The following is a 21,434-nucleotide window of genomic DNA, read 5'->3' on the forward strand; positions in this document are numbered from 1 at the left end:
CTCCTGCTGTCCCTGGATCTGCATCATTTCTTTATCCAGCATTCTCAGGCTGCATTTGCTACCTGCTCTTTAGTCACACAGTAACCACCTAGGTTATAAGACTGACTCTTGTGGAATCCCAGTGCTTGCACTGCAGTAACTTTTATTTTGATTAATAATGTCCCCAAAGTACAAGAACAGTCATGTCAGCAATACAGATATGTGCAAGAAACCCAGAAAGAACTTCTTTTAGTGAAAAGGCAAATAAAAAAACAAATAGAGATCACTAAAGAATGGGAAGGGTCTGGGGAAGAGAGAGGAGAGAGGTTGGATAACAGTGCCAAAACAGACCTAGAGAGAAGGAGCAAGTTCCTAGTGTTCCACAACACAATGGGGTGACTGTAACTCACAATTACCTCATGTATATATTTTTGAGCAAATTCAAGAGAGAAGCTCACAGGTATCATCAGAAAGCTGTGACAAGGAGAGGGAAGTGTTAATTATAGTAATTTTATCAGCATACATCACTGTGTATAAGGAAAAATATACATATAATTAAATGACACTCTGTATTTCACAAACATGTACAATTCTTTAAGTGTTCATCAAAAACATTAAAGTTTGAGACAGAATAAACAAATCTTCACACATTGAACACACCCCATAACATGCACAATTAGAATGATTTAGAAATTAAGTCAGAATGAAGAGTATACATGGAATTAGATATAGTCTAAGTGTTAAGAAATGCAAGTTGAGTTTAGGGAGTTAATTCTTTTAAATCCTAACTTTTCACTCAGACGACTCAAAATAGCATGCATTTCAAGCTAGATCTGTTGCCAAGTTAATCTTTTTTTAAAGTAGAATCATTTGTGCTTATTAAAAAAAAACTCAAACAATGTAGGAAGAACTACCCAAATTATGAGTTCCTCCAACTCCCATACCCCAACTGCATCTCCCAGAAGTAACCACTTACATTCTGTACATCCTTCCAACTTGTAGGACTTTTATTAGCACTCATTCCTTAAAAACATACATACACAGAAAGCATTTGAATACATCTTTTTTGTACTGTCATCCGACAGTACATACTGCTGATTCACAGCAAGTCAACAATGGTGTGAGGTGGTTTGCATGCAGGGCCATCCAAGTGCCATCTTCATGGAGTAGTCAAGACAGTATCAGCAAGGCTGTTTCCAGGGCTTTGATGGCCTAGTATCCTGGGCAAAGAGAACCATCATGGCTTCCCCTCCAGTCAAGTAACAAAACTAAATGGAACAAATAACCACACTGTAGGTCCTAAGTGGAAACTGGAGGTACTGAGCCCAGTGAAGACCCTGTCCCCGATGTGATGAACACTTCATTCAAAGCAACCTTCAAACCTTCAACCTTCAAGCACTATTTTAGACACCATAAAACAAAACAACAACAACAAAAAACTGCATATCTAAGGTGCCAAAGCTGCCCTTACGAAACTTACAGTCTAATGAGGAATGGGATTGTGTTCTGGAGAGGCCAGTGACATTTATATTCAGATATGCACAGTGATGTTATAAAGCAAGCTCAGGATGGTTTCCTGAAGCCATGGGTGAGTCATGATGAAGTTACTCCAGACATAAGGACATTAGGGTAAACAGCAGCCCCAGGTTTCAGGTAGTGGTAACTGCAGATGAAATTTAGTTTCTCTAAGTTGCCCTGAAAAACATTTTCTTAAAAAAATTCTATACTATACGCAGCCCTCAATATTGGCACTTTATATTAGGCCTAAAAGCTTTTCCCTATCCTAAGCTCTGTTCAATTCTACCTTCCCTTCCAATCTTGAACCCACAAATTTTCCTCATCTTCAACCCACTGCACTCTGCAGTGATCCCATGAGCCTCTGAAGCATGGGCGATCCTTGCAAGGCTAACTCAGAAGAAATGCTCTCTGCAGTCCCCTTCCCAAACCTCTCTGAAGCATGTGGCCCTGCTGACATGCTGTCAAATTGTCTGATCCTTTGGTTTCCTTGGCATTGTGCCGTTATCCCTGGCTTCCTTTGAGCCATATCTGCTCCTCCACTGGCTCATACTCCTCTCTGTTCCATAAGCCTGTTAGATAGTTCCACCCTGAATTCTCCTTATTTGCTCCATAAGCCATCCTAGCTACATCTATTACCTAACCTCCATCTCCAGATTAAAGTCTCCCAATTCTACGGAAACTCTAAAGGTACATACCAGTCCATCACATTAGATCTCTCCAAAGTCATCTCTTCTCCCCTCCTCTAATTTGCCTTGGCAAATGGTACTGCCATCCACTTACCACAAAAACCTGGTATCTGGGAGCGCTGGCAGGCACACAAATGCACTACTCTCTCACCCCCCCGCCTTCGTACCTGCTGTTCACTCTAGCTAAAATGTTCTTCATTTCTTTAAAAAAAAAATCTGACTTACACATATACAAAATTGTCACAATAAGTTTTAGGTTATCATTCCATGTTGTCTTTATTTTTTGCAATATATTTAATACATGCAGTAACCACAATTAACACATACAAAATTGTGTTATAAAACACCTACAACTCATAAACACCCATATTCCTATTTCCCAAGAACAAGAGCATGACTCATAATTTGCATTGACCAATATGCTCCCTTCTGTGCTCTCTGTATCTTCTTCCCATAATCAACTGTGCTATTAGATTTTTTCTTTTACAATATAGCTTTATAACGAAAAATATACTGATAATATATTCCTTGGTTTAGCCTGTTTTTGAGCTCAATAAAAATAGTATCATGCCATATGCAGTCTCCTGAAGCTTGGTTTTTGTCCCTTCATATTTTTAGAGAATTATTCTTCTTGTGAGATATAGGGTAATGGATTAATTTATAATACAGAATATCCCTTAAGATTAATATATCTAATATGCTTATCTGTTCTTGTGTATATACATACATTTCACTTTTTTCCAGGTATTAACCACTATGAATCTATTCTATCGATATTCACGCACATCCCACTGGAGGCAATGTGCCAATATGTGGGAAATACAACTGGGAGTCAGAAGCTAGATCATTAGGTATGCAAGTACTCTAGCTTGAGGTGCAGTAGTTTTCTAATGTTGCGATCTATACACCCACCACACTGCATCAGTTTCTGCAAATCTCTGACATCAGGTCCAAAGTGCATAAGCCTATGGGTGTATAATACATTGTCACTGTGATCAAATGTGAGGCATATTTCTACAGGTTTACCACCCCTGAGTTTACAATATATGTGAGAAAACCTATTCAAGTGTTTTCAATCCATTTTTAAAATAGAAGTTCTATATATCTATATATTTGTTTGTAAACAGGTCTTCTCTAAGTACTTGCTTAACTAAGTACTTAGATTCAAAAGTTGATCTAATAATTTTTTATAATCACTGTTTTGTGTCCCAAGAAAATTTTTCCGGCCCTGAGGTGTCTTTTTTTTTTGCAAATATTTACAAATTTTGTTCTTTTGTACTTAAAATCCTTAATATATTTAGAATCGGTTGATGAGAAGTGGAATTTCATTTTCCTCCAAATGAACCACTGTACTAGTGCTACTTTGTCTCCACAGCTGCCAAGCTACTGTCATATCAGTCAACACAAGAACAGGCTTCATTTTGTTCCAGCACTCAGAACACCTACCTCTATAAACAGGTATGGAATTCATTCTACAGTAAAACTTGATTGTTTCCCAAGTTCCTTCAACTTCATTGTTACACACATTAGGCCATTCTCGGTGCTTTGCTATTCCAGGTAAATTTAAATATATGCTTATTAGCATAACCTCTGCTGGAATTTCTTAGAAATGGCATTAAACATAAAGATCAATTTGGGGCAATATAGTACTTTTAAAATCTTCAATACACTGTTTCTTCTTTGCATCCTTCTACCCTCCTTGCTTCTTGTTCTATTATCCTCTAAGTCTTGAATCAGGTCTCATCCACTGTTTCCTCTGAATATTTCCACCAGCATCCCAATGAAAGTAGGACAAGTATACTTTATGTGCCAACTTGGAATGGTAGCATCCTTTATTACTGAATATATCAGGAATTAAAGAATAACAGTAATTTAGGACACACTGGCTTTGCACACTTGCATGTCCTCCTAGAAGAGTTACTGGATATATATTATGTTCCTCAAGAGACAACAGTTCAGATGGAGCTCCCTGGAGATACTGACTAAATAAGACTGCTCATTGGAACTATCCAGATTAATAAAGCAACTAATGACAAATCCTTGGAGACATGAAGATGCATGTGAGCAGAGCAAGAGATCAGAAACACAGAAGGTTAACCAGTCAAGGAGAAGGGGGAAAGAAGAGCTTTAAAAAAGGAGTTTACACTGTTCAAAACCACAGAGGAAGAATTAAAAAGCAAAAGATCAGAAAAATCACTGGATCTTACACTTAATTAAGAGGTCACTGGTGGCAAGAAAGATAGGTATAAAACCCCATTTCATAAATAAATCTGCTCAGATCCCAGGTAAAAATGAAAAGAAAGCAGGTAGACTTGTTTTGAAATGCAAAAGACCTCTAGCTCCAGCCTGTCCCAAGGGAGCAGACATCTGCAGAGCTCAACTGGCCAGGACTGCTCTTCATTTCAGGGTCCCCAAGGACGGCACTTGCTTTGGAAACCATCTAAAGATCCAGCTCCCCTGCTGCATTCCACAGAAGTCTTTGAAACGCAAAAACAAGGCACTGAAAAGACAAGGCTCCCAGGTTGGCTGTTGCTTATGGTTTTTAAGGCATTCTGTACATTTCCTTAAGGATCATCAAGTACAGAAAAGTTAAGAAAAAAAGTTACTCTGTATCATATCCAAGAATGGGCCCCAACCATTTCTCAACCTCAGCCACAGACATTTTCTTCCTCAGAGCATAATCCTCAATCTGCAAAAAATTAGAAAGAGCATATTAAACCAAAGGGATAAGATTGTAAGGACTAAAGTTTTCACAGGTTGTGCGAAGAAACATTAAATGCCTTCAATTTCTTTTCTTAACAGTAATCTGCTGAGCTAAATGGAGACAGATACTTAACTGTCCACCATGTTGCCTTGTTCTCTAGGCAGAAAAACACACAGTAAATATCTGGTGCTTAGGTGCTGTGTGTGTGTGAGAGAGAAAGTGTGTCTCTAGAGTGTGTGTGTATGTGTATATGTGTATTTATTAACTGGAATAAATTTCATAACTCTCCTCAACTTTTCATTTAACTCACACACCTTCACAATAAACAGGTTCCAGAGTTACACTTTAAACAATAAAGCGGCATTTATGAAAGTGAAACACAATGTAACAGTTAACTTACCTGATCTTTGGAAATTTTTCCGACAGCAAAATATTTGGATTTCAAGTTGGAGAAGTAGAGCCCTGATACCGCTGAAGCAGGTGCCATGGCTAATGATTCTGTTAGCCTAATGCCTGAGGAGAGCAACAGAGAGGAAAACACTCAGTGCCTAGCACAAGGCCTACCAGCTGACAGGCACTTAGTGAAGTCACCTTGAACAAGTGGATGGATGAACAAGTGAACTCATCCTCCTCATAACTTAGCATGAAAGCTTTAACCAGAGGAGTCTAGCAAATTCTTGTCAGGCAGATAAACACATTCAGGTCATGCAGACCTTCTCTAATCCTGCTGAGGCAGACATGGAGAAGATCTTTACTCTTACACTAGTCATACAAGTTCCTCCATGTGGAGGCCATAGGTCTGTGTGGGTCTCAGAGATGAGAGCACCACCAACATGGCCCTCCATGGGTTCTATGGGCTACTGACACTAGGGAGGACAAAGAGTCATCTCTAATGTAAGAGCCTGCAATAGCACTGAGAAAACAGATGAATCTGCTCCTGGAATTTGAGAACTCAAAGGAACCAGGGAACACTGCATCATCTAAGCCAGTAATTGTGTATAAGGAAACAAAGAAACAGAACAAAACCAAGGTTGAATTTTTTGCCAAAGGTGTTCCAACTAGCTAATGTGTTATAGAACTTGAATCCAGATCTCATGATTCCTAGAATCATATGTTGTTTCTGATTATTTAAACTCAACAGGGCTCAAAAAAAGAGAGAGAGAGAATGGGGTCTTAATCACTTTGCTGTAGTCCTTGACCCTTTGTGCCCTAATCAACTATATAAAGATTATCAAAATAAAATCTAGTATATATAAAAAATTCAACAGGGCTCACAGTTTCTCATTTAAATACAAATTCAAATAAATAGATAAGTATATAAATACATACATACATACAAACAAATTCCTTTCTCAGCTTTGACATCAGTGAAAACTACAAACTGGGCCTAACTCATCTTGCTTACACAAACCATGCAGTAAGGACTAGAATAGAAGCCTGCATCCAACAACAAACACAGAACCATGAGCAATTCTGTCCTGGGCCCAGGATGCCGAGGTTGGGTGCCCCAGCCTTTGTCTCAAAAAGGCACATGCTGACTTCTCACAATCAACATATGTATAAAACAAGAGGAATTATGATTACATATGAGTACAGGTACTAATAACAGTGTAAAGCAAACAGAAGACAGGGAGGGAAGGCTGGCAGTTCTTCCCTGCCCAAAGACACTTAAGCAATAGGAGCATGAGGGGAATCCTAACAGGACATCCCAGTTCCTTTCGAGGGACAAAGGATGTCACTGCACCAGAGACAGGAACTGGGGAGGCAGTGTTGGTGGAAGTAAGCTAAGTCCTAGCTGTTACATGTTAAGAGGAAAAACTTTAAACTGATAAATCCAAAACCGGATTCATTAATTTGGGAGTTAAACTATTAGAACAAACAGCTAAAAATGAGAAAGGACAAGATAAGGAATTGTTTCATTACAAACCCTACCAATTTTTAAAAATCATTAATCACACATGCCATTACTTTTATTAAAGTATACCCAAGAAATAAGGAAAGACCTCCAGGCAACTGCTTAGGTTGCCTGTACCTAGGCAAACATTATGCTTCTGGGAGAAAAGCAGCCAATGGCTGGCTGGCATTCTGTGGTTTATGCTGACTCTGTTAACTATATCACTTTGCTAGCACAGTTCCCTATTCTTTATTTTAAATCAGCACTGGGAGGAGTGAATAAACCATTGCCACTCACTTGCTGGGGTCTCTGGGCTGGGGTGCAAGGTCACTGAGGACTTTTAATGTGGGTAGAGCTGCAGCCATGTACTTCCATAAATCAAGTCATGGGACCTACCAATACGCTAAGTGCTGGTAGTCCTGGCTGGCAGGCCAGGCTGGGCACAAGATCTTAAGACAATTTCCTGAGGTCAGGCTACTGTCCCTGTTGGCACTGCAAAGTGCTGGAGCTGGAGAGGGCACAGCACAAATCATAAGGCTCCTCCCTAGCCCTAGCTTCTGTACAAACATGCACACACAAGAGCAGGGGCACGGGGCAGGCTGGGTAGAGGACCTGGAGAGCCTCTATGGGCCAGGCTACTGTACCTGTTGGCATGTACGAGAGTAAGCATAAGAACTGGGGATGGTGATGGGGTGGAAGGAGGCCGAGTGCTTTGGTGCTACAGGCCTCCTTGGGCCAGACCACTGTGCCTGCTGGCATTCAAGAGCCAGGGCTGGGTATAAACCAGGACAGGGGCCTAAAGTGCCGGTATGTTGGGGCTTCCTGGGCCAGAACATATTTCCCCTTACAAGGAATCTGGACTAGTTTCATGAAACCACTTCTCTTCCCCAAGTCATGAAGACTGGCAACATGGAGAGGTAATCTCTTTATCTTCGGACAAACACAGAATGGAAGACAAAAACATTTCCTCCTCTCCTTTCTTCCCTTCCTTCCCAAATCTCTCCACCTCTAAATATGTCAAGTGTACCTATGATCTCAACTTTTAAATAAAATTTAAATGAAAGCAGTAATACCACTTAAAAAAAAAAAGAAGGAAAGACAGGAAACTACTCCTACAGCACGTACCTGTAGACTCCTCAATGTTGGCGAGTCTCCACATGGTGAGCTTCTCAGTGTGGTCAGGCTGGCTGGGGTAGCCGGGAGCTGGACGGATGCCCTCATAGCGCAGCCTGCGCAGGTCGGCAACATCCAGCTGCTCACTGGAAGAGTAAGCCCACAGCTCTCTGCGAACCCTTTCATGGAGCTCTTCTGCAAAAGCCTGGAAACCCAGAGCCCCAAGGGTGCTTAGGCAGAGGAGGGAGGGCACAGCGTCAGTGTCACCTCCACCCACTGAATCAAAGTCAGGTTGAGCAGCCTCTCACCTGGACCACAGCCAGGCTAGGGCAAATCTGGTGAAACAAGATAGGCTGGCTTCTTGATTTGTCTGTACCCTTGTTAACTGCTCTACCACTAGTTTCAGCCTCACCTGGGCTCTGAAATGTCCATATTTAATGACCTGAGGATGCTAGGTCTTTTAACTTAAATACTTCCCTGAAGCACTCCTTGAACAATCCACAGCTACACTAGCTGCCACGTGCAGTAGAGGCACTATTAAACCTTTTCCATTGTAAAATCATTGCTACTGCTGCCATATTTCACTACAAGAAGAGGAGCTCCCCAGAGCCTCAGGTACCACATTCTATGCAAGGAAAGATGAAGAATCTATAGAAAACAACATTTGAATGAGAGGATCCTAAAACAGAAACTTGCTTTCAATCAGAAAGAGGTTACTTGGCACACTGCATCAGACAAAGCAAGTCATCAGAGATAAGGCAAAGAAGCCAAGCCTCTAAGGGTTAATAGCCTACTATGGCATCATTGAAGGTTCTCCTTCGACAGAAAGATGATACTTGAGAACAGTCCAAGAAAACACAATTTAGAAGTAGGTTAAACCCATCACCATGTGATTCAAAGGTTGATCTGGCATCGTGGGACCCCCGCACCTGGAACCTGCCTCAGTGCCATAGTACATGGCTGTAGTCCTACCTCTGCCAGTCGATCCCCCAGCGCCTTGACCATGATGCTGCTGTAGTCATCTCCATTCTCCTCATAGGCCTTGCTCAGCTTTTCCACCCCAAAACAGGCAACTGCAAAGAGGCCCAGGTAGTCCTGGATGCCGGTATGCAGAGGAGCTATGAAATCCGCGAGGCAGTGGTATGGGTCAGTGCTGGCAGAGTCTTTCTCAGCCTTAAAATCCAAACATGAACAGAAGGGACTGTCAGCATGCACATGGCACCAGCACACTGTGGAAAACACTCTGGGATCTTCAAAGGAACCTAAAGTTCATGATAAAGGGATAGCTGCCTGTTTAGTTCACTTACAATAGTTCCTGACATATAGTGAGTAATCAATAGATACTTAAATAAGGTTAAAAATATGTATATACACACATCATGTCACACAAGGCTCATTCACACACTAACCCAATACAGGCTGAATTCCTACAGGCCCTGTGCTGGGAATTTGAATCCTAAACCATAACCTTTTTAAGAATTTACCTATTTTGAGCCCAGTGTGGTGGCTCAATTGGTTAATCCTCCTCTTGTAGTTGCTGGTTCTTGTCCCAGCAAATACATTTCCCATCCAGCTCCCTACCTGTGGCCTAGAAAAGTAGCGGAGGATGGGCCAAGGCCTTGGAACTCTACACCCATGTGGGAGACTCACAAGAAGCTCCTTGTTTCAGATTAGATCAGCTCTGGCCACTGGAGCCATTTGGGGAGTGAACCAGCAAATGGAAGATCTTTCTGTCTCTTCTCCACTCCGTAGAATCTACCTTTCCAATAAAAATGAATCTTAAAAAAAAAAAAAGAATTTAGCTATTTCAATTTTATCTGAAAAGCAAAGACACACACAAAGAAAAACAAAGACAGATTTTCTATTTCACTGATTTATTCCCCAAATGCCTGCAACAGCCAGGGCTGGGCCACGCTGAGACCAAGAGCTTAAATCTCAATCCAGGTAATCCATATAAGTGGCAGGAACACAGGTATGTCAGCCATTACCTGTTGCCTTCCAGGATGTGCATCAACAAGAAGATAGAGTCATGAATAACTAGGGCTCAAGCCCAGGCATCCAATTATGAGGCGTGGGCATCCCAAGCAACACTTTAAGCACTGCACCTAACAGCTACCACCAGCCATCAATTTTTTAAAAATGGTTTTCCAAAAGTGTTTTCAATTCAGACCAAGTCCTAGTGCTTTATTTGAAAGGGGTGCACTAAATTTTGCATCAGTAGAAGCAGGTGAAAATATTGAAGTAAAAAACACATGGCCAAGTGCTACCTTCCAAAGGTGATGGTACAAGAGACAGCTAAGACATTCAGGGGTCATCTTGAAACCAAATTCAGTAGAATTCAGTAGAATTTGATTCTTGATTCCCTGTAAGAGGTCCAAGTGCCTTCCCATCAATCAGCTGATGACTGACTTACCTGCTACTAAACTGACAAAGTCTGATCCATTGGTGGGAAAATGGAACTGAAGTCTGCTTAGTACTGTGGCACAGTAAGTTGTCCACTATTTGTGACACCAGAATCCCACATTAGAGGGCTGGCTCAAGTCCTGGTTACTCTACTCTGATCCAGATCTCTACTAATGTACCTGGGAAAAGAGCAGAAGATGGTCTAGGTAATTGAGGCCCCCTGTCACATAGGTGGAAGACCAGGACAGGCTTTGATCTGGCCCAGCTCCAACTTTGGTGGCCATCTAGGGAGTGAAACAGTCAAGAGACACCTCTCTTTCTCTTTCTCTTTCTCTCTCTCTCTCTCTCTCTCTCTCTCTCTCTCTCTCTGTCAGACTCTATCTGGGACTCTGCCTTTCAAATAAATAACAAACAAAAGTTAATTTTGGTGTGAAAAATTTGAAATCCATGCACTTTTTTCAAAGGACATGTTTTACATGCACTTTGTGAAACTCTCTCCTGGTACACAATTGGAAAAATATTTGCTAAGGAAGAAACGTGCCAATAATATCTATCAAGTGCTCATTTTATGACTACTGTTGGTGCTTCACACAAATTACTAACTGAACTCTTGTTCAATTTTATGTCTTTTTTTAAAGATCTATCTATTTTTAATTGGAAAGTCAGGAATAAAAAGAGAAGGAGAGACACACAGGAAGATCCATCCACTGAGTCACTCCCCAAATGATCCCTGCAATGGTTGGAGCTGAGCAGATCTGAAGCCAGGAACCAGGAAGACCTCTGGGTCTTCCATGCAGGTACAGGGTCCCAGGGCTTTGAGCTGTCTATGCTGCTTTCCCAGGCCACAAGCAGGGAGCTGGAGGGGAAGTGGGGCTGCCAGGATTAGAAGCAGTGCCCATATGGGATCCCAGTGTGCAAGGTGAGGACTTTAGCCATTAAGCTGCTGTGCTGGGCCCCCATCAGCTCCATTTTACAGACAAGAAATCTGAGGTACAGAGAGATTGATCAACTGGCTGAGAATCAGCAAACTGATACGACAGCAGAAGCTCCTACTGCAGGGGAGGCTCAGATAATCATCGAATGGCTGATCCAGAAACTTTGGAGCTATTTTCTGGCCACAGAAGCCAGAAGAGCCTAATTGACACTGGGCAGAAAATTGTTGGGTGCTGCAAGCAAGGAAGTATTTGATAACAAGGCAGGTAAATGTCACGGAGCTGGGGAAAGCTGCATGCCGAGGGGCCATTTCCAGTGGTACTCTGCTAATCCACTTTGCTTAACAAAAGGCAGAGGGGCTACAAAGCTTCCCAGCAGCACAGGAGGGACAGGTCATACAGCCCCATGGCACCTTTGAAGAGAAAGCAGTCACAGCTCACTCAGAACAAAGACTGCCACACTAATAAGGCACGGCAGCTAGAATTTTCCAGAGGGTACTGGAGATGACATGTTCTTAGAAATATAATTAGGTCATAGATGTGTATGGTCCGATTCCCCTTTCCAGAGACTATTAAAAAGGCAAACTCTGAGAGTTCACTATAGTCCATGCTGTAGTACAGCACTGCCATACACTGCCTGAACATGAATAGTACTGGAAGTAAAGAGAGATCGGGGAAAACACAGATAGGAAATGTAAAAGACTAAGCCAAGGGTAGAATTTTCAGACCTGAGTATACCTGTAAGAGGATTTATCATGTGAATCCTAGTAAGGGGAGACTGGCACTTAACCCTGGAATCCCACTGTTTACATTCCAGAGTGTCCAAGTCTGCATGTATACAGTAGAAGCTTGAGTGTGAACAGTAGGACTGTAATTGTCCTCACTAAATGCTTTACTGAATCATTCAAGGCCTCCAACTGAAGAGTTCCTTCAGCTGTTGTTAAGGTCAAACTACACCACTATGGATGATACCGTGATAGTGATCAAAGCAACACTATCACTTTTAAATGTCTGAAAATGGTAATGAACCTGAAAGAATCACCTACTACAAATTAATTCTCCATGATTCTGGTGAACTTTGGTTCCAATTCTTGATTAGGACAACTATTTTTATAGCAACTATGCCATTTGTGTGTGTGTGTGTTCTTAATATCTATTTATTTTTATTTGAAAGGCAGAGCTACAGACAGGAGACAGGGATCTTGCATTTGCACCCCAAATGACTCAATAGGCAAAGCACAGGTGATTCAAAGCCAGGAGGCATCCTCTTTCAGACCTCCCACATGGGTACAGGGCCCCAAGGATCTGAACCATCCTCCAACGCCCTCCCAGGCCAGTGAGCTAGATCAGAAGTGCAACAGCCACAACCCAAATTGGAACCCATTTGGGATGCTGGTACCATAGGTGGGAGCGCTGCATACTAGGTCACAGCACTAGTCCTGCTATTTGTGTTTTTAAAAGTTGGGGTATAAGAGGCAGCTGTGCTAAGAGCCTGCTGCCTTCACCCCAAAGGAGGCCAGTGTATTGAAAGATTAGTTATGGGGCTGTGCACAGGCAGGGCTCACCCTTACAGGCCATGGAGTACAGCGTCATCTCCATTTGCCTTCATGTACTCTTCTGAGGAATGGCAGCATACTGCCTAGCTAAAGCACTGTGTAAAACTTAAACAGGATGGCTCAGCAAGCACCTTCTTAACCACTGGCACCTAGTACACATTTAGCTGCCATTTGTTTCTGCCTGCCTTCCCTGGAGAAAGAGGGTTACCAGTCTACTTTAATAATATACATAGACATAAACAAGTGCTTTTTAACAAGTAAATGTTCTCTTGCTTAGAAAGTAAGATAACTGAGAATATGAGTGTGTCCACTACTGAGGCAACAGCAATGTAACAGTCCATGTGCAAACACAATGGTAACTCACTCCCACTGGCGCCTGGAAGGCCCTGTCTCTTGACACCTGTGCTGACGCCTGCTCTCCATCACCCTGACAAACAGTGTGGGCTCAGGCCTGTGACTGGCCTTTGTAGATGAGGTGGAGCAGACTCTAACCTTTATACAAAGCTTGGGATTCTTATTTAATTCTCACTGACGTTTTTAGAGCCATAACCCAAAAGTAAACACAATGTGCTCCCTGCCAATGTGCCCTTCATACCTGTTGCCTCAACCCATAGAAGGTGGCTATGGGCTCTGCAGCCTGAGGCACTGCGTCCTCTGCATACAGGTGGATATCGTCTTGGACACTCTGCGCTGGCCAGAATCCGACGATGCCTTTGGCTTGGAGTTTCTTTTCACTAATCACTGTGTTTAGCATGTTCTGGGCATCATCATAAACCTTTCTGGCTTCTTCACCTAATAGAAAAATGTACTTAGAATTCAATTCAAGACGCCAACAATAACCAGAAAAATACATTTCTTTTTAAAGCTGCTACTCTGTCCTCAGCCATTTTCTCCCCTTACTCTTCTATTCTCCTCAAATAGCTCCTGAGTGTGTGCCATCAGGGTAGCTGAAGGCAGAACAGCCAGGGCTTAGTGGTTCCCGCAAAGTGAAGCTCCCACAGTCTGCTTCCCCTAGTTCAAGCGACTTAAATTTTTCCATTTAACAAAAGGCAGAGAGCCAAAGCAGTGGCTCCCCAAAGCAGTCTGTCAGACAGAGGGTGAGACAAAGCAGGCCAGATTCCTGGCCCACTGACATTCGTCATGTACGCAAGACTTCACTGCCTGCACAGTGGCCTCTGGGGGCATGCCAGTGCCATTACTGCACTGTGCCTGGACACTCTCGCCACCTGCACAAGTGAGCGAGGCTCCTGTTCTCCTGACTCCCTGTCTTGATTCCTGTTTCGGGATCTCAGAGCCGCCCACTCTCCCCCTTTGCTCACCAGTGATGACTCAGGAACAGTAGAGGGAGAAAACCCTTGCCACCACTGTGCACCAGGCTGAGCTGCTGAGTTTCAGCACACACACACACATACACACACATACTCCCATCAGGACCCCTTTAGGACACTGGCAAAGCAGTGGTTTCCCAGTCTTTCTTCAGCTCTAACATCCTGCTTCTACTAGCCTACACCTTTGTCTTACTCTGATCTAATTGTTACCCAATCCCTTGAAGAGCTGTACATTTTGATTCCACTTCTCTAGGGGTAGATTTTGAGAGTTAGGCTCAAAATGACATTTGCAAAATGCAATTTATTGACTCATTTTCTTTTCTAGTTTGTAATTCCAAATCCTACTCCTCTCCTCGAGGCCCGGGACCCTGAAACTCTTACAGTTCCTCCAAATAAGCAAAAAGTGCTATCCTATACTCCATCTTCTTTGCCTGAAAGACCCCTTCCTTCAATGCTATCCTCATAAACCTAGTCCCAGTTTCAGTAACTCAAAAAGCATTTAAATGCCCTCTACCCCAGGAAGTCTGCCAGCTTGAGCTCTATCTCCTCCTCTTGTGTTCACAGGGCTGTGCCAGCTAGTCAGGTAAAAAAAGACATGGATTACACTGTCTTCTATTTATCCCTAGCTTGTATCCCAACAGCAGTAAGATCAATTTATGGAAAGGGTAAGTGAAAGGTCAAATTCACTGGATAAAACAAGTAGTGACCAAGCAGTTTAAAACCCAACCAGAAGATCAACAGATAAACAAACTGAAAGTAGCTATCCCCTGCAGAACTCAATCTACTGCATATCACCTCTCTCGTCTTCAAAGTCACAATGCCACACCGTGAATATCAGAAGCAGGAAGGAAGAACCTACTGAACTAACCTACTGTTTTGTCGTCAAATATCTTGGGAAAGCCTCGATTTGGGTACTTGCCCCGGAGCTGCCAGACATCAAAGAAAGGCTTCCAGTCAATGTAGTTCACCAGCTTCTGCAGGTCATAGTCTTCAAAGACCTGGGTCCCAATGAATGTGGGCTTCACTACAAGAAAGAAGGACAGCTGCCAGTGTTGACGCCAGGCTGGGGCTGAGGCCCCTCCTGCTGGCACACTGCCTCACAGAGGCCCTCTTGCCAATTCCTCTCTGCTGCGCTGACTCCCACGCTCTGCCTCCCTCCTGTCACCCGTAGGAGCTGTCTTATATAGAGGGGAACTTTAAATTACTGTGCAGAAGGAGTAATTCTACACCAACTCTTAAATAAAACTGTTCTTCCCATGCAGGTGACTGATTACTCCACTCTTGGAAACCTTCCTCAATGCTTGCATCCTACCCCCACCAACAAAAAAAGAAAGACTTGGGTTAATTTTCTTTTGTACAAAGGAAGACAAGAATAAAATAAAGATCACTACACATATAATAGGCCACCTATATAAAGTTTAAAAACATGAAACAACCATCTATATCGCCTACTGATACAAGCATACAAAAAAAAAACGGAATGCATGCAGATGAAGTCTTAAATCAGGACTGTGGTTATTTCTTCACGGAAGGAAGGCAAACACACACACACAACCTCTGATACATATCATTTTATTTTGTTGTTGCTTATTAAATAGTGGTGTCTGTTTCTTCAGCTGGCTATTGGGTATGTATGGATATTCCATAGATTGTTTTCAACATCTAGTTAAGTCTTCAAATTTATAATTTATCTAATGCCAAAGGCCTTATAAACAGATGGTGCTGGCAAGCCATCTAGGTCACCAACAGCAGTCAACTATGCCACAGCAGCGCGAGCCAGATTTTAAGGTGTTAACCCACTGTGGCTCCCCCTGCTTATCTCTATCTACTCTACCAATCTCGGGGGCTCTCCTCGGACAGTAAAAGTGCAAGGTTGAGAGTACAGGGAGACTTAGAGGACTAATTCATTGACTGCCTGCAACTGTGCTTAGCACATTGACTCACAGTAAACCTTCCCCATTGTGCCTCATGTTTTTACTATGCAAGCTGCTCCTTTTTTTGGTAAATCTTTATTATGCTTATTTGTTTGGAAATACAGCCAGTATAGTCCACTTAGTAGAGAAAGCAAATGGCAACTAGTGAGATTCCCGGTTCATGTGACTTCCAGTTGGGGAAGGAAGGGGTGATGCTCTTGATAAGACTGACCCCTAAGATCTGCACGCCCTTGAGAAAAGACCTCCTTAGTTGACTTCCTGCAATTAATCTAGGACCTGTCCATAGAAATATTGCTCAGGGCTCTTCATGAAAGGCCCCACAGTCCTCAGGCAAAAGGTCAGAGCCTAAGGGGGCCTGCACTGCATATTAAATCAGAGTCCCCATTGCTATCAGGCACTGTTGACCTTCCTAGGACCATCCCTATAAATACATATTTTGGATGTCTGACATGATCAAAACAGACATGCCCTTGTGTCCAACTTCACAGAGAAAATGAACAAATATTCAGAGCTGGACTATACAGCAATTTCTAAGTTTTCAAAGATTTTTATATAATAACTTCTTTTACCCTTACAATATTTCCATTAAGTAAGTGTCAAGTGTGAAAGAAAGACATTCAAGATCACTTAGTGAACCAGAGCCAGGAGCCATGTTGGGATGAGAACCCTGGCCTCCCAGCTCCTACTGTAGCATTCCTTCCACTGAACCACACAAAACTCAGCAGGAATGAAATTAGAACCAAGCTCACCTACATTTCCAATTTAAACCTTGCAAGTCTGCCAAGCATGTGTAGACCAAAGATGTCGGGAGCAATAAAAGCTGATTTGAGATATCACCTTGGAAATATGGATTTAATTAATGCAACCCCTATTCACCCTGTCTCAGTTTTGCATTTGTATCTTATATCTTTCTGTGCCTGTCAAAACACCTTACACATTTTATTCCCATGTGAATACCTATGTGAGGCAGGCAAAAAAAAAAAAAAAAAAAAAAAAAAGGCGGTTAGAAATAGGAGAAAACAAAAGGAGAAGAAACCCAATAAAAGAAATACAGAGAAAGGGGAGCATCGGAGAGGGAATGAGAGAGTAAGAGACAGACAATGCAGCAGTGTTTTAAAGATCTATACAGTCTAGTACATGTTCAATGTCAGGCATTCTACTTCTGACCTTGGGCCTGTCTGAGACCCAGACCACCTCAATGATAGTTCTACCTATGCAGGTCTCCACAGGGATTTTCCAAGCATCATGGAGAAGAAAGAGACAGATCTGAGGTAAAAACTCAGTAAGCTTTTTAAGTTATAAGACAAAACTCAGTTTCCTGGAATCAAAATGGAGATAAGACCCACATTCATATACAAGTTATCTCAAGAACTCAGAGAGCTACTGTGGGTTCACCTGAGGACAGTATCTGGCACACCACAGGTTCCCTGGAAGTGGTACCCATTTGCTTTATTTGCAGTCATCAGGGTCACTCATTATTTGACACAATTCAGAGTAACTGGAAGCCAGTCTCATTTTGCAGCCACATAAATGCAAGTGTCTCCTCAGTGCATTGTCAGTTATCATGCCCAGTCTTTCTCTTGCAAAGAAGCAAACAGACCTGGGTAAGGCTCAGACAGCCAATCAATCTGGAAAGCATTTTTTCTGGCTTGAATTAAGGGTAAGTATCTCCTCTCCTGTTAAAAAAAAAGAAAGAAAATTATTTAGTTAAGGGATTCTTAGATTTCCATAGCTCCTATGAAAATATATCCAGTAAGTCATTGTACAACCTCAGCAAGGAAACAAATGGCTATTAAAAAAGTTCTAAAAAGTTCTTCCTTTTCCTTCCAGTAGTGTTTTATCCACATTAGTACCAGAACAAGGGAAAGTAAAGACATATAAATCTACATTAGTTATTAAGGTCAGCTCTAGTCAGAACCAGAAGTAAGTACGCTCGTATTTTTAGAACTTTAGTAGATGTTAACTGGCTACAAAGCATCATGTCTTCATCAAGCTCTTGGTTATCTCATGTCCCTTGCCTAGCAATTTTCTGGAAGTCTCCACATGCAAAAGCTGACTTTTAAAGAATCACTGTTTCTACTCTGTAATGACTTCCCTGAGGTTTGTCTATGATGCGACAATTCCTGAAACATCACTTTGTCAGTCTTGTGGAGCAAGGCTGACAGGGAGAAAGGCTTACAACAGTCCTGTCTACTGTCTCCATTTCTTCCATTTCTCCTTAAGAACAGGGATCTGTGAGCATCATTTCACTACGCTCTTTCAGCTCCTTTTTCCCTGCTGGGTAGAAGCCCATGTTTTATTCATTCTCATAACTCTGGTGTCTAGCATACCACCTAACTAACACCTACTGGGTGGCAAACACATAATTCGCTAAATAAATCAAACTCATTTTAATATAACCAAAAAATATTGGGAACTCAAACACTGAAAAACTGCGATTTGAACTAGAACAAAAATACTTCTCTGAAATGATTCTCAGCCATAACCCTTCCGCAAAACAGTAAATAAAGTTACATCAAAAAATGTGGGATCATTTCATTGCCCATATAAGTAATGACCTATTTCTGTCACTCACCTTGAGAGATTCATAATGGTCCTGTCTAATATCTTCATATTCTTCTATGATTTCCTCAAAGTAGTCATCCTTCAGATTTTCATCCAACAGTTGAGAACACTGAAAATTCAAGATAACATTCACTAACCATAAAGCAGCAAAAGAAAATGTGAACCCTGCAGCAATGGGCAGCTCTGGTGATACCACCTTCAAGCAGCCCTCTCTAACATCATTTGCTCTCCCTTCACATACTGGGCTAATTCCTACCTGGGAGTGCAGTAAGGGTAAACTAAGGAGGTCTGGATTAAAATTCTACCAAAGCAGAGTGGTCCTTGACTAGCATGTGGGAGATAAACTCTAAGATGTTGCGATACTCTGCTTGATATAACACCATGTATCTGGGGCTTCAGGCCAAACTGGTTTATGCTAATAGGTGAGTTATGCTAACTACCTTGGCTCAGGCTATATTTGTTCGAACTCACAGCCTTTCTAAGTTCTGTGAGTCCTTCCAAGTGAATCATGGAGCCACACAGAATCAGGGGTCCCTCTGTAGTATTTTCAAAGGCATTCTGTTCATCTCTGTATCACCGCACTTAGTAGAGGCTTTAGAACCTCTTTATGCACTGACTTCCTTACTAGAGGATGGGCCCTTTGAGAGATGGTTCACACATTAACCACGGGCATGCCTGATGCCTAGACTCAATGGCACATGCAGACTTGCATCCTAATTAAACATTTAATGAAGGAATGAGGCCAATCTTCATGATCAACCATAAGCTTTTGCTAAAGTATGAAAGCATACTGCTAATCAGAGAACAAGTGAGGCTATTCAATATATCACAAAACTAGGTTCAGCTAAATTTTGTTTATGATCATCAAGTTGGTAGATTAATACCTACCATCAAGGTTCAAAATAAAACTACAAAAAAAAAAAAATCAACTCAGTTAACTCATTGCATGGTTCCATGCCTGTATTCCCTGACACCAAACAAACAAAACCAGTGAAATCAGTATCTTCATCTGAAATAAAGGAAGCTAGACCAGATGACAGCTATGGCATCTAGCAGCTTTGAGAATCTGTAATATTATATGAGTTTTTCAAGTAATATATCTAATTGCAATCCAATTACCTACAAGTTAGTACAAAAGTATCATTTTATTAAGGGATGTAATCAGAAAAGGACATCATGACAGACCAAAAAAACCACAGTCAAATGGTGTACATAGCATAAAGTGCTTCCCAGCCTCACATTAAACTCACTTCAGTGGAGTTTTATTTTAGAAAACCCAGCAGAGCTAACAGAAAAACAAGATAGGGATGCCTACTCCTGAGGTCCCTGACTTAGATGCAAACAATGTTCCAGATTTTAACATCAAGATAATTTATTTTATTTTTTTTAAAGATTTATTTTTATTATTTTTTCATTGGAAAGGCGGATATACAGAGAGGAGAGACAGAGAGGAAGATCTTCCGTCCGATGATTCACTCCCCAAGTGAGCACAACGGGCCAATACTATGCTGAGCCTCTTCCGGGTCTCCCACGCGGGTGCAGGTTCCCAAAGCTTTGGGCCGTCCTCCACTGCTTTCCCAGGCCACAGGCAGGGAGCTGGAAGGGAAGCGGGGCTGCCGGGATTAGAACCGGCGCCCATATGGGATCCTGGGCGTGCAAGGCGAGGACCTTTAACCACTTGCGCCACCGCGCCAGGCCCCATCAAGATAATTTATAATGCTACTCAGGTACTACTGGTGAGCCAGGAACATATTTGCTGACACCTTCCACACACCCAGGGAGCCTGCTCCCCAAAACAACAATAACTGGCCGCTTCCTGTCCAGTCTGACTTGACTGATGGATACAAGCTCATGGCCAACACATGGACTACTGTACAGGATCCTCTCACAAGAGTAACAGTCGGGCCCGGCGCGGTGGCGCAAGTGGTTAAAGGTCCTCGCCTTGCACGCCCGGGATCCCATATGGGCGCCGGTTCTAATCCCAGCAGCCCCGCTTCCCTTCCAGCTCCCTGCCTGTGGCCTGGGAAGACAGTCGAGGACGGCCCAAAGCTTTGGGAACCTGCACCCGCGTGGGAGACCCGGAAGAGGCTCCTGGCTTCGGATTGGCATAGTATTGGCCCGTTGCGCTCACTTGGGGAGTGAATCATCGGACGGAAGATCTTCCTCTCTGTCTCTCCTCTCTGTATATCCGCCTTTCCAATGAAAAAAATAATAAAAATAAATCTTTAAAAAAAAAAAAAGAGTAACAGTCTACCATGTAACTTCATCTCAGCCACAGAGATATATTACAGCTTAACAGGTATTTTATAAATGAGCAAGAACTAAATGTTGGCAATTTATTATTATTATTATTATTTTATTAAACAAGAAAGAAAAAGCAAAGAGAATCCACAGGGCTGAATCTCCAGTCATTAAGCATTTGTTTCATTTTTCTGGGATCTTTCAAATACATCAGACAGTTGCTACAGCGAGGTTCTATTTCATGTTCACTGCAGTTAGATCAAAAAATAACAACTAACCAAAACAAATTACACCACCTGCTCCTGAAAACTGTCACTAGCAATTGCCTGTAAGAGTCATCATCTGACATATAGGGGGGAATACCTTCAAAAAGGGGCCATTTCTTTGTATCTGAGAGAGTCTAAGCACTATCACTGCCTGGTGAGACTACATTCCAGACAACACAAAGGCCCACCATTGTCTTCTGCTTGACTTTTGGGACTCTTCAAGACAGTGAAGGACTCTGACCTCTAAACGGGGAATTAAAGCACTGGTTCCTTCACTTTCCTGTAGGAGAAACATTAACCTACACACTTAAAAAT

General features: G+C 42.3%; 1 protein-coding gene across 2 annotated transcripts in view; it reads right to left on the reverse strand.

Annotated features, from left to right (window-relative positions):
- Positions 1-4,312: 4,312 nt before the first annotated feature.
- MTR (5-methyltetrahydrofolate-homocysteine methyltransferase) overlaps positions 4,313-21,434 on the reverse strand; it is an 89,984-nt gene continuing 72,862 nt past the window's right edge. For both annotated transcript variants that reach the window (XM_040967869.1, XM_040967870.1), the window contains 8 exons: positions 18,623-18,721; positions 17,648-17,723; positions 14,982-15,137; positions 13,381-13,577; positions 8,867-9,067; positions 7,907-8,099; positions 5,288-5,400; positions 4,313-4,872 (listed from right to left, as the gene is read on the reverse strand). In XM_040967869.1, coding sequence (XP_040823803.1) covers positions 4,786-4,872; positions 5,288-5,400; positions 7,907-8,099; positions 8,867-9,067; positions 13,381-13,577; positions 14,982-15,137; positions 17,648-17,723; positions 18,623-18,721 — 1,122 coding nt within the window. In that variant the 3' untranslated portion in view covers positions 4,313-4,785. The remainder of the gene's footprint in view (positions 4,873-5,287; positions 5,401-7,906; positions 8,100-8,866; positions 9,068-13,380; positions 13,578-14,981; positions 15,138-17,647; positions 17,724-18,622; positions 18,722-21,434) is intronic.

Source organism: Ochotona curzoniae, unplaced genomic scaffold (assembly GCF_017591425.1).
Source record: "Ochotona curzoniae isolate NIBS_2020 unplaced genomic scaffold, NIBS_Ocur_1.0 scaffold_4683, whole genome shotgun sequence".
NCBI lineage: Eukaryota > Metazoa > Chordata > Mammalia > Lagomorpha > Ochotonidae > Ochotona > Ochotona curzoniae.